The sequence below is a fragment of the Entelurus aequoreus genome, linkage group LG22 (genome assembly GCF_033978785.1).
Source record: "Entelurus aequoreus isolate RoL-2023_Sb linkage group LG22, RoL_Eaeq_v1.1, whole genome shotgun sequence".
NCBI lineage: Eukaryota > Metazoa > Chordata > Actinopteri > Syngnathiformes > Syngnathidae > Entelurus > Entelurus aequoreus.
In genome coordinates this window covers 3,229,832-3,242,524 of record NC_084752.1, presented here as the reverse complement: position 1 = coordinate 3,242,524, position 12,693 = coordinate 3,229,832, and the positions used below count along the sequence as shown (strand labels likewise).

The following is a 12,693-nucleotide window of genomic DNA, read 5'->3' as shown; positions in this document are numbered from 1 at the left end:
ATCAACTGTTGCAAAGCTGTGTCATCAACACTCACAAGTATAAATCTACTTTTTTAAAGTCATCATTTCTTACTTCAAGCATGAAAAGAAAAAATCATGATGCCGAGCGCATATCATTACGTCAAGATAATGGCACTAGCGTTTGCTTAATTTAAGAATATTTTTCAACATATTGAGCAAAAAGGTGTCATTTTTTTCTACCAAGAAAAGTGCACTTGTTATTAGTGAGAATATACTTATTTTAAGGTATTTTTGTTAGCTAATTTTACTTGTTTTGGAAAGTCTTGACAAGCCGAATTTTCTTTAAAATGCTTTAAATTGTAATATCGGAAATTATCGGTATCATTTCTTTTATTATCAGTATCTTTTTATTTTTTAATTTTTTTAATTAAATCCACATAAAAAACACAAGATACACTTACAATAAGTGCACCAACCCAAAAAACCTCCCTCCCCCATTTACACTCATTCACACAAAAGGGTTGTTTCTTTCTGTTATTAATATTCTGCTTCCTACATTATATATCAATATATATCAATACAGTCTGCAAGGGATACAGTCCGTAAGCACACATGATTGTGCGTGCTGCTGCTCCACTAATAGTACTAACCTTTAACACTTCATTTTATTCAGTTTCATTCATTACTAGTTTCTATGTAACTGTTTTTATATTGTTTTACTTTCTTTTTTATTCTTTAATTTTTTTTAAAATGTATTTATCTTATTTTATAAATTTTTAAAAAAAGTACCTTATCTTCACCATACCTGGTTGTCCAAATTAGGCATAATAATGTGTTAATTCCACGACTGCATATATAGTTGATATCGGTATCGGTAATTAAGAGTTGGACAATATCAGAATATCGGATATCGGCAAAAAGCCATTATCGGACATCCCTACTCACAAGTATAAAACTACTTTTTCAAAGTACGGTAATAATTTCTTACTTCAAGCATGAAAAAAAAAATCATGATGCCGAGCGCACATCATTATGTCAAGATAATGGCACTAGCATTTACTTTTTAAGAATATTTTTCAACATATTGAGCAAAAAGGTGTCATTTTTTTTCTACCAAGAAAAGTGCACTTGTTATGAGTGAGAATATACTTATTTTAAGGTATTTTTGGGTTCATTGAGGTTAGCTAATTTTACTTGTTTTGGAAATTCTTGACAAGCCAAATTTTCTTGTCCGATAATATCGGCCTGCCGATATTATCGGCCGATAAATGCTTTAAAATGTAATATCGGAAATTATCGGTATCGTTTCTTTTATTATCGGTATCTTTTTATTTTTTTTATGAAATCAACATAAAAAACACAAGATACACTTACAATTAGTGCACCAACCCAAAAAACCTCCCTCCCCCCATTTACACAAAAGGGTTGTTTCTTTCTGTTATTAATATTCTGCTTCCTACATTATATATCAATATATATCAATACAGTCTGCAAGGGATACAGTCCGTAAGCACACATGATTGTGCGTGCTGCTGCTCCACTAATAGTACTAACCTTTAACACTTCATTTTACTCATTTTCATTCATTACTAGTTTCTATGTAACTGTTTTTATATTGTTTTACTTTCTTTTTTATTCAAGAATTTTTTATTTATTTATTTATTTTATTTTATTAATTTTTAAAAAAAGGACCTTATCTTCACCGTACCTGGTTGTCCAAATTAGGCATAATAATGTGTTAATTCCACGACTGTATATATAGTTGATATCGGTATCGGTAATTAAAGAGTTGGACAATATCAGAATATCGGATATCGGCAAAAAGCCATTATCGGACATCCCTACTCACAAGTATAAAACTACTTTTTCAAAGTACGGTAATCATTTCTTACTTCAAGCATGAAAAAAAAAAATTGTGATGCCGAGCGCATATCATTATGTCAAGATAATGGCACTAGCATTTACTTCATTTAAGAACATTTTTCAACATATTGAGCAAAAAGTTCTCATATTTGTTTTTTCTGCCAAGAAAAGTGCACTTGTTATTAGTGAGAATATACTTATTTTAAGGTATTTTTGTTTACTTGTTTTGGAAATTTTTGACAAACCAAATTTTCTTGTTCTATTAGCAGATAATTTTGCTTAGTTCAAATAAAATACCCCTCATTTTTGTAATATTTTTTCTTGTTGTTTTTGAACACTGACTATTTGCAGTGTAGCTATTCAAAACCAACACCAGATGGCGCTAAATCCCTTTTTATGAAGCTTCTTTCCAACAAACAGGTCAATATAGCTCACCTATTATAAATAAATGATAAATGGGTTGTACTTGTATAGCGCTTTTCTACCTTCAAGGTACTCAAAGCGCTTTGACAGTATTTCCACATTTACCCATTCACACACACATTCTATTGACATTTGATTTACTGTTCAATTTGATCTGATAGAAGACTGGACATGGGTAAGCCAACATTAACATGCACTGCAAAAACTGCAATCTGAGTAAGATGAAATATCTCAAATAAAGGTGATATTTGATTATTTTCTGTCTGATAAGATCATTCTTCTCACTAAGCAGATTTTATGTTAGAGTGTTTTACTTGTTTTAAGTGTTTTGCTCCTAAATGATGTCAGTAAGATATTACAGCTTGTTGCTGAGATTTGATGAGCTATATTGAGTAAAACATGCTTGAAACTAGAATATCAACTGTTGCAAAGCTGTGTCATCAACACTCACAAGTATAAAACTGCCTTTTTAAAGTAATAATTTCTTATTCCAAGCATGAAAAAAAAAAAAAAATCATGACTTTGACACAATTGTGTCTCATAATTAAAACAGATGACAGCCAAATGCTGTTTTATTTTCAATGAAACAATAGAAAATAGGTACTCATATAGTAGTACAGTTATTAGTGAGAATATACTTATTTTAAGGTATTTTTGGGTTCTTTGAGGTTAGCTAATTTGACTAGTTTTGGAAAGTCTTGACAAGCCAAATGTTCTTGTTGTGTCCAGCTCCACTAATGGACATTGGAGTGTTACTTTCAAAGGCAAAATTAAAGTATTGCTAGAAACATAATTTTATATGGGACTTTATTGTATTATATGTATAGTACAGGGGTCGGCAACCCAAAATGTTGAAAGAGCCATATTGGAGCAAAAATACAAAAACAAATGTGTCTGGAGCCACAACAAATTAAAAGCCATATTACATACAGATAGTGTGTCATGAGATATACATTGAATTAAGACTACTTAAAGGAAACTAAATGAGCTCAAATATAGCTACAAATGAGGCACAATGATGCAATATGTACATATAGCTAGCCTACATAGCATGTTAGCATCGATTAGCTTGCAGTCATGCAGTGACCAAATATGTCTGATTAGCACTCCACACAAGTCAATAACATCAACAAAACTCACCTTTGTGCATTCACGCACAACGTTAAAAGTTTGGTGGACAAAATGAGACAGAAAAAAAAAGTGGCATAAAACACGTCCTAGAAAGTCGGAGAAAGTTATACATGTAACAAACTAAGGTGAGTTCAAGGACCGCCAAAATTAGTAGGACAAAACGGCGCTCGCCAAATACTCAAATCAGTGAAGCATGTTTAATATAAACAGTGTGGTTTATAACAATTAGGGAGGTTTGTGTCATGTTTGTCCTCCTACAGAAAGCATATTAAAACAAAAAATATATATTTTTTCCCCTCATCTTTTTCCATTTTTCATACATTTTTTAAAAAGCTTCAGAGAGCCACTAGGGCGGCGCTAAAGAGCCGCATGCGGCTCTAGAGCCGCGGGTTGCCGACCCCTGGTATAGTACATGTTCCAAAAAGAAAAAAGCATCAAACACAGTATATTTAAATATACCAAATGTAAAAAAGGGAATAAATATTCAAAATAATCTAGTTTGGTTACGCCATCATGAGCGCAACACAAGGTTGTAACAGTTTCAACTACAATTCTAAATAAGATGTCAAAAGCAAACTGAAATCAAATACACACAGCTTAAAGATTGATCAGTACCTATTTAAATTTAGTAATACATAAATATGATGATTTATTAAAATATAAAAGAAATATACCTGAACAGAACGCTCATGATGGTTACACCAAAAAGTAACGCTATGAATCGCGTTTTTCCAAGTTTTTGGGGCATTTTTATGCTATTTCTAAGCATCTCCTTTTTATTATCGTCGATTTTAAATGGTCAAACTAATACATATTATATATCAGTGTTTCCCACACATTCACACAAGAATTAAGGCCGCCACAAAAATGTTTTTTAAATTTTTTTTAATTTATTTGTCCTGTCCAGCTTCTCAGGCAAATCATATAGTTGATGTAGATGCCCATATAGGCTGTTCAGATTTACTTTACCAAAGAGAAGTGTAGGATACTTCTCTTGTTGCCTTATTTGTATTTGACCACTACTGTTTTCTGTTTATTTGTTACTGACTGTGGCAGGACACCTCTGCCTCTGTTTCACTTTATGTTGCTGGTAAATAATATGCTTGTAGTAGTAGGTAGAGATGTACGATAATATCGGTCTGCCGATATTATCGGCCGATAAATACGTTAAAATGTAATATCGGAAATTATCGGTATCGGTTTTTTTATTATCAGTATCGTATTTTTTTTTGTTTTTTTTTTTAATTAAATCCACATAAAAAACAAGATACACTTACAATTAGTGCACCAACCCAAAAAACCTCCCTCCCCCATTTACACTCATTCACACAAAAGGGTTGTTTCTTTCTGTTATTAATATTCTGGTTCCTACATTATATATCAATATATATCAATACAGTCTGCAAGGGATACAGTCCGTAAGCACACATGATTGTGCGTGCTGCTGGTCCACTAATAATACTAACCTTTAACAGTTAATTTTACAAATTTTCATTAATTACTAGTTTCTATGTAACTGTTTTTATATTGTTTTACTTTCTTTTTTATTCAAGAAAATGTTTTTAATTTATTTATCTTATTTTATTTGATTCATTTTTTTAAAAAGTACCTTATCTTCACCATACCTGGTTGTCCAAATTAGGCATAATAATGTGTTAATTCCACGACTGTATATATCGGTAGATATCGGTATCGGTTGATATCGGTATCGGTAATTAAAGAGTTGGACAATATCGGCATATCGGATATCGGCAAAAAGCCATTATCGGACATCCCTAGTAGTAGGCTAAAGTTAAATTATTTAGTATGCACTAATTAAAGGGGCAGAGCTTTAAGAGACATTTTAGCTTTTATATTTTTATAAGATATATTTTTTGTAAGAACCACAATTAATACATATATTTCAATGAATAACTTATTGTTCAAATCTGTATATAAATATGTACATAAAGTGTTGTAATTATATTGTAAAATGGATGGACGTTTAAAACAAAACTGTTATTATTAACTAGTAAGTATACATTTTTTTAGCCTTTTTAGAGAAAATCATATCATTGTAGTAAATTATGCAAATTGCTCGATGATGTCATGGTGACCACGCCCATAGCCACGCCCCCACCGCCACAGGTATCTTGGCAGTTTATAGGAAACACTGACATATGCATGCCCTAGTAAACAAAAAAAAAGTCATATTTATTTGGATTGTTACATTTTGAAGTACATTTGTGCAGGTGGGTGCGAATGTACTAATTACCAGAGCTGTACACTGTTCTATTGGCAGTTCATTTTGCTTAGTTCAAATAAAATACCCCTAACTTTTGTATTTTTTTTCTTGTTTTCGAACACTGACTTTTTGCAGTGTAGCATTAGGAAGCCACAGTGCAAGGAACGTCAAAAGGTATAAATCGAGGTTAAAACAGGCCAAATCGGTTAAAAAAAAGGCCAATTTCTTTTCGAACTGGTTTCATCATGCCACTAAAGTCTCACTCTTGTCATTTTCTAAAACTTGACAGCCCTGTGGTAATGATCAAACCGTATCAACATGCTAACTAGCATGAGTAGCACCAATGTATTCTCCAGTAAGGAGACAAATTTGACAACAATGTAAGCTAACGTGAGCATGTGTTTGTTTTATGTCATTTCTAACCTCAAATGTTACACTGAGTGACAATCTTTGGTTTGTATCAAATTAACCACCCAGGCTGACCAGGAATCAGTCCCCGTTTTTGCCAAGTAGAGCTGAGTTGGTACCGTGCAGTGGAAACAGAGCCATCGAAGTACTGATTGGAATGTTTATTTTTACCAAAGAAATACTGGGGTTTGCTTTCAATTAGGGATGTCCGATAATGGCTTTTTGCCGATATCCGATATTCCGATATTGTCCAACTCTTTAATTACCGATACCGATATCAACCGATACCGATATCAACCGATATATACAGTCGTGGAATTAACACATTATTATGTCTAATTTGGACAACCAGGTGAAGATAAGGTACTTTTTAAAAAAAATAAAACAATAAAATAAGATAAATAAATTAAAAACATTTTCCTGAATAAAAAAGAAAGTAAAACAATATAAAAACAGTTACATAGAAACTAGTAATTAATGAAAATGAGTAACATTAACTGTTAAAGGTTAGTACTATTAGTGGACCAGCAGCACGCACAATCATGTGTGCTTACGGACTGTATCCCTTGCAGACTGTATTGATATATATTGATATATAATGTAGGAACCAGAATATTAATAACAGAAAGAAACAACCCTTTTGTGTGAATGAGGAGGGAGGTTTTTTGGGTTGGTGCATTAATTGTAAGTGTATCTTGTGTTTTTTATGTTGATTTAATTAAAAAAACAAAACAAAACAAAAAAACGATACCGATAATAAAAAAAACGATACCGATAATTTCCGATATTACATTTTAACGCATTTATCGGACATCCCTACTTTCAATTGGACCAAACAAGTTTAAACAGTAGCTGTATTTGCGTGGTCATACGTACATGTGCTGGGAATTCTCAAACCGTAGCTACATGCTAACTAGCATGTAGCATGAGTAGCATCCACGCGACTTTTGACTAATAGCTGTTTGAGAATTGACAGCAAACAAAAACAGAGGCGTTCAAAGCAAAAGTAATGACACAATAAAATAATTTCAGAGTACCGCTTTACCAGAAGGGAAGCCTGAGTCTTATAAATAGATTATAATGTTGTTATAAACGCTTTATAAAGCCTTAATAAACAGTTGCATGTGACTTGGATCCATTAGCAACAATTAGTGTGGGTGGGTTTACTATAATCACTAATAACTATAATGCTTGTTAAGGCTTTATTAAGTGTTAATAACCTATTTATAAACCCTTGGTAAGAAAAGCGGTACCCAAACCTGCCCAGAAACTGTCTTTTGTTTTCAAAAGATCTTAAAGGCAACATGATTGTAAAAGGTGAGTTTCTGGACATGTTTTCTTCTCATCGACGTTTGTTCTGGTGGAACCCACCTGGAGAGCGAGCGCTGTGGATGCCTCCATTGTGGTTCTCGCTGATGGAGAAGTCCAGATGCGTGCGAGGCTTGGTGATGTATTCTTTCCTGGGCTTGTTGGAACAATCCTTTATCCTGCGCACACAAACACACCCGCTCAGCGTCCGTGGGGGGGGAGAAAAATAAATGTGGACGCTTGAGGAGGAGGAGGAGGACTGACCGTTCGTCGATCTTGCTGCACAGCTGCGTGAGGATCTCGGAGGCCCGGGTGTGGTACTCCACCTGAGCGTGGACCAGCGCCGCCAGCTGGCTCACCTGCTCAATCTGACATGACAGAAATGTTCATAGATTTGATTTTTTCATTTGATGCAAAGTCTCAATGTTTGCATTACTATACAAATGCAAAGTCTCTAATTAGTGCAGAGTTACAATACAGCTGTGTGTTTATTAAACTTCAAAATGGCAGTAGCAGCATTTAAGGTATCATGAGTGGTCAGCATCAGGAGCAAGCAGGTAGAAAATAAAACAGTAGGTAAAAGCATAGATAAAAAGGTAAAAAAAACAGGTAGAAAAAGTTACAAAAGTAGGTAAAAGAAGGTGTAAAAGTTGGTAATAATAGATAGAGCAAGGGGAAAACATTTTAAAAAGCAACAGCAGGGTAGAAAATAAGTAGGTAAACATGGGCAAGAGAAAGTAAAAAGCAGGTAGAATAAGATAAAAAGTAAATAAAAAGGTAAAAAGCAGGTTGAAGGTAAAAAAGTAGGTAAAATCAGGTATAGGGATCTTTTTTGAAAAAAGCAAGTAGACTAAGGGTAGAAAGGTAAAAAGCAGGTAGAAAAAAATATATTTTTTTAAAGTACGTAAACAAGTTTGAAAAAGTAGGTGTAAAAGTTGGTAAATAGAAGTTAAAAAGCAGGTAAAATAAGGTGTAAAAGTTGGTAATAATAGGTAGAGCAAGGGGGAAACTTTAAAAAGCAGGTGCAATAAGGTGAACACAAGGGTAGAAAATAAAAAGTAGGTAGAGGAAGATTAAAAAGGAGGTAAACATGGGTAAGTAAAAAACAGGTAAAAGAAGATAAAAAGTAAATAAACAGTTAAAAGGTAAAAATCAGGTTGAAGGTAAAAAAAAAGGTAAGTAACCAAGGTATAGGTTGGTAAACGTAGGTAGACGAGGGATCTTTTTAGAAAAAAAGCAAGTAGACTAGGGTTAAAAAGGTCAAAAGCAAGTAGAATAAAAGTAAAAAGCAGTGGTAAAAAGTTAAAAAGCAGGTAGAAGATAAAATAGTAGGTAAAAGCATAGAATAAAAAGGTAAAAAGCAGGTAGAAAAAGTTTAAAAAGTAGGTAAAAGAAGGTGTAAAAGTTGGTAATGATAGTGCAAAGGGGAAAACATTTTAAAAAGCAACAACAGCAGGGTAGAAAATAAAAAGTAGGTAGAATATAAAAAAGTAGGAAAACATGGGCAAGAGAAAGTAAAAAGCAGGTAGAATAAGATACAAAGTAAATAAAAAGGTAAAAAGCAGGTTGAAGGTAAAAAACAAAAGTAGGTAAAATCAGGTAGAGGTTGGTAAACGTAGGTAGAACAAGGGATCTTTTTTGAAAAAAGCAGGTAGAAAAATATTTTTTTAAAAGTAGGTAAACAAGTTAAAAAATTAGGTGTAAAAGTTGGTAAGTTGGGACAAGGACAGAGAAAAGAACAGGGACAAGGACGGGGAAAGAACAGGGACAAGGAAAAGAGACAAGGAACAAGGGACAAGGACAGAGAAAAGGACAAGGGAAAAGGGACAAGGGAAAAGGGACAAGGAAAAGGGTACAAGGGAAAAGGGACAAGGAAAAAGGTACAAGGGAAAAGGGACAAGGACAAGGGACAGGGACAAGGAAAATGGACAAGGACAGGGACAAGGACAAGGGAAAAGGACAGGGACAAGGACAAGGGAAAAGGGACAAGGGCAGGGAAAAGGGACAAGGAAAAGGGACAAGGACAAGGGAAAAGGGAAAAGGACAAGGGACAAGGACAGAGAAAAGAACAGGGACAAGGACAGGCACAATGGAAAAGGGACAAGGACAAGGGAAAAGGGACAGGGATAAGGACAAGGGAAAAGGGACAAGGACAAGGACAGAGAAAAGAACAGGGACAAGGACAAGGGACAAGGAAAAGGGACAAGGGAAAGGGACAAGGGAAAAGTGACAAGGACAAGGGAAAAGGGACAAGGACAAGGGACAAGGGACAAGGGAAAAGGGACAAGGACAAGGGAAAAGGGACAAGGACAGGGACAATGACAAGGGAAAGGGGACAAAAACAGAGACAAGGACAGGCACAAGGACAAGGGAAAAGGGACAAGGACAAGGGAAAAGGAACAAGGACGAGGGAAAAGGGACAAGGACGAGGGAAAAAGGACTAGGACAAGGACGAGGGAAAGGGACAAGGACAGAGACAAGGGAAAGGGACAAGGGAAAAGGGACAAGGGAAAAGGGAAAAGGGACAAGGACAGAGACAAGGGAAAAGGGACAAGGACAGAGACAAGGGAAAAGGGACAAGGACAGACACAAGGGAAAAGGGACAAGGACGAGGGAAAAGGGACAAGGACGAGGGAAAAGGGACAAGGACAAGGATGAGGGAAAAGGGACAAGGACGAGGACAAGGACGAGGGAAAAGGGACAAGGACGAGGACGAGGGAAAAGGGACAAGGACGAGGGAAAAGGGACAAGGACAAGGGAAAAGGGAAAAGGGACAAGGACAAGGGAAAAGGGACAAGGACAAGGACAAGGGAAAAGGGACAAGGACAAGGGAAAAGGGACAAGGGAAAAGGGACAAGGACAAGGATGAGGGAAAAGGGACAAGAACGAGGGAAAAGGGACAAGGACAGAGACGCTTACGTCGCTCTCCAGCAGGTTGAACATGCTGAGCTCGGCGATGTCCTTGGATTCGTCAAATTTCTCCAAGGCTTGCTTCAACTCGTCGTCCGTCACTTTGCCCTGACGCTTCTTCTTGTAGTCAAAGTCCAGACGCCGACCCTCCATCTTCTTCAGGTGATGCTGCACAGACGGCCGACACATGAGTGACAGACACACCTCCAGGCGTACCCGGGAGCTCCACCCGTCACCACACCTGGATCTCCTTCAGGTCTTTTTCATGGAGGTTCTGCAGCGGGTCGATGAAGTTCTGCTTGACCTCCATGTCCAGAGCGTCCTTCACCTCCGCCAGTTCCCGCATGGACTCTCCGGCGTCGATGAGCGCCACACCTTAAACAAAAACCACAAAGCCGCGTTCTTAACGTCCGCGAGCGTGGTGTCTGGAGGAGCGGAGAAGAGTGTGGTGTCTGGAGGAGCGGAGAAGAGCGTGGTGTCTGGAGGAGCGGAGAAGACCGTGGTGTCTGGAGGAGCGGAGAAGAGTGTGGTGTCTGGAGGAGCGGAGAAGAGTGTGGTGTCTGGAGGAGCGGAGAAGAGTGTGGTGTCTGGAGGAGCGGAGAAGAGCGGAGAAGAGTGTGGTGTCTGGAGGAGCGGAGAAGAGCGGAGAAGAGTGTGGTGTCTGGAGGAGCGGAGAAGAGCGTGGTGTCTGGAGGAGCGGGGAAGAGTGTGGTGCCTGGACGAGCGGAGAAGAGCGGAGAAGAGTGTGGTGTCTGGAGGAGCGGAGAAGAGCGGAGAAGAGTGTGGTGTCTGGAGGAGCGGAGAAGAGCGTGGTGTCTGGAGGAGCGGAGAAGAGTGTGGTGTCTGGAGGAGCGGAGAAGAGCGTGGTGTCTGGAGGAGCGGAGAAGAGTGTGGTGTCTGGAGGAGCGGAGAAGAGTGTGGTGTCTGGAGGAGCGGAGAAGAGTGTGGTGTCTGGAGGAGCGGAGAAGAGTGGAGAAGAGTGTGGTGTCTGGAGGAGCGGAGAAGAGTGTGGTGTCTGGAGGAGCTGAGAAGAGTGTGGTGTCTGGAGGAGCGGTGAAGAGCGTGGTGTCTGGAGGAGCGGAGAAGAGCGTGGTGTCTGGAGGAGCGGAGAAGAGCGTGGTGTCTGGAGGAGCGGAGAAGAGCGTGGTGTCTGGAGGAGTGTGGTGTCTGGAGGAGGGGAGAAGAGTGTGGTGTCTGGAGGAGCGGAGAAGAGTGTGGTGTCTGGAGGAGCGGAGAAGAGTGTGGTGTCTGGAGGAGCGGAGAAGAGTGTGGTGTCTGGAGGAGTGGAGAAGAGTGTGGTGTCTGGAGGAGCGGAGAAGAGTGTGGTCTCTGGAGGAGCGGAGAAGAGTGGAGAAGAGTGTGGTGTCTGGAGGAGCGGAGAAGAGTGTGGTGTCTGGAGGAGCGGAGAAGAGTGTGGTGTCTGGAGGAGCGGAGAAGAGTGTGGTGTCTGGAGGAGCGGAGAAGAGTGTGGTGTCTGGAGGAGCGGAGAAGAGTGTGGTGTCTGGAGGAGTGGAGAAGAGTGTGGTGTCTGGAGGAGCGGAGAAGAGTGTGGTGTCTGGAGGAGCGGAGAAGAGTGTGGTGTCTGGAGGAGCGGAGAAGAGTTTGGTGTCTGGAGGAGCGGAGAAGAGTGTGGTGTCTGGAGGAGCGGAGAAGAGCGTGGTGTCTGGAGGAGCGGAGAAGAGCGTGGTGTCTGGAGGAGCGGAGAAGAGCGTGGTGTCTGGAGGAGCGGAGAAGAGCGTGGTGTCTGGAGGAGCGGAGAAGAGTGTGGTGTCTGGAGGAGCGGAGAAGAGCGTGGTGTCTGGAGGAGCGGAGAAGAGTGTGGTGTCTGGAGGAGCGGATAAGAGCGTGGTGTCTGGAGGAGCGGAGAAGAGTGTGGTGTCTGGAGGAGCGGAGAAGAGTGTGGTGTCTGGAGGAGCGGAGAAGAGCGTGGTGTCTGGAGGAGCGGAGAAGAGCGTGGTGTCTGGAGGAGCGGAGAAGAGCGTGGTGTCTGGAGGAGCGGAGAAGAGTGTGGTGTCTGGAGGAGCGGAGAAGAGTGTGGTGCCTGGAGGAGCGGAGAAGAGCGTGGTGTCTGGAGGAGCGGAGAAGAGCGTGGTGTCTGGAGGAGCGGAGAAGAGTGTGGTGTCTGGAGGAGCGGAGAAGAGTGTGGTGTCTGGAGGAGCGGAGAAGAGCGTGGTGTCTGGAGGAGCGGAGAAGAGCGTGGTGTCTGGAGGAGCGGAGAAGAGTGTGGTGTCTGGAGGAGCGGAGAAGAGTGTGGTGTCTGGAGGAGCGGAGAAGAGCGTGGTGTCTGGAGGAGCGGAGAAGAGTGTGGTGTCTGGAGGAGCGGAGAAGAGTGTGGTGTCTGGAGGAGCGGAGAAGAGTGTGGTGTCTGGAGGAGCGGAGAAGAGCGTGGTGTCTGGAGGAGCGGAGAAGAGTGGAGAAGAGTGTGGTGTCTGGAGGAGCGGAGAAGAGTGTGGTGTCTGGAGGAG

The 12,693-nt window shown here is 39.8% G+C and overlaps 1 protein-coding gene across 6 annotated transcripts in view; it reads right to left on the bottom strand.

Moving 5' to 3' along the window:
• LOC133639493 (endophilin-A1-like) overlaps positions 1-12,693 on the bottom strand; it is a 102,267-nt gene that overhangs the window by 12,130 nt on the left and 77,444 nt on the right. For all 6 annotated transcript variants that reach the window (XM_062032816.1, XM_062032822.1, XM_062032817.1 and 3 more), the window contains 4 exons: positions 10,470-10,603; positions 10,238-10,396; positions 7,583-7,686; positions 7,382-7,497 (listed from right to left, as the gene is read on the bottom strand). In XM_062032816.1, coding sequence (XP_061888800.1) covers positions 7,382-7,497; positions 7,583-7,686; positions 10,238-10,396; positions 10,470-10,603 — 513 coding nt within the window. The remainder of the gene's footprint in view (positions 1-7,381; positions 7,498-7,582; positions 7,687-10,237; positions 10,397-10,469; positions 10,604-12,693) is intronic.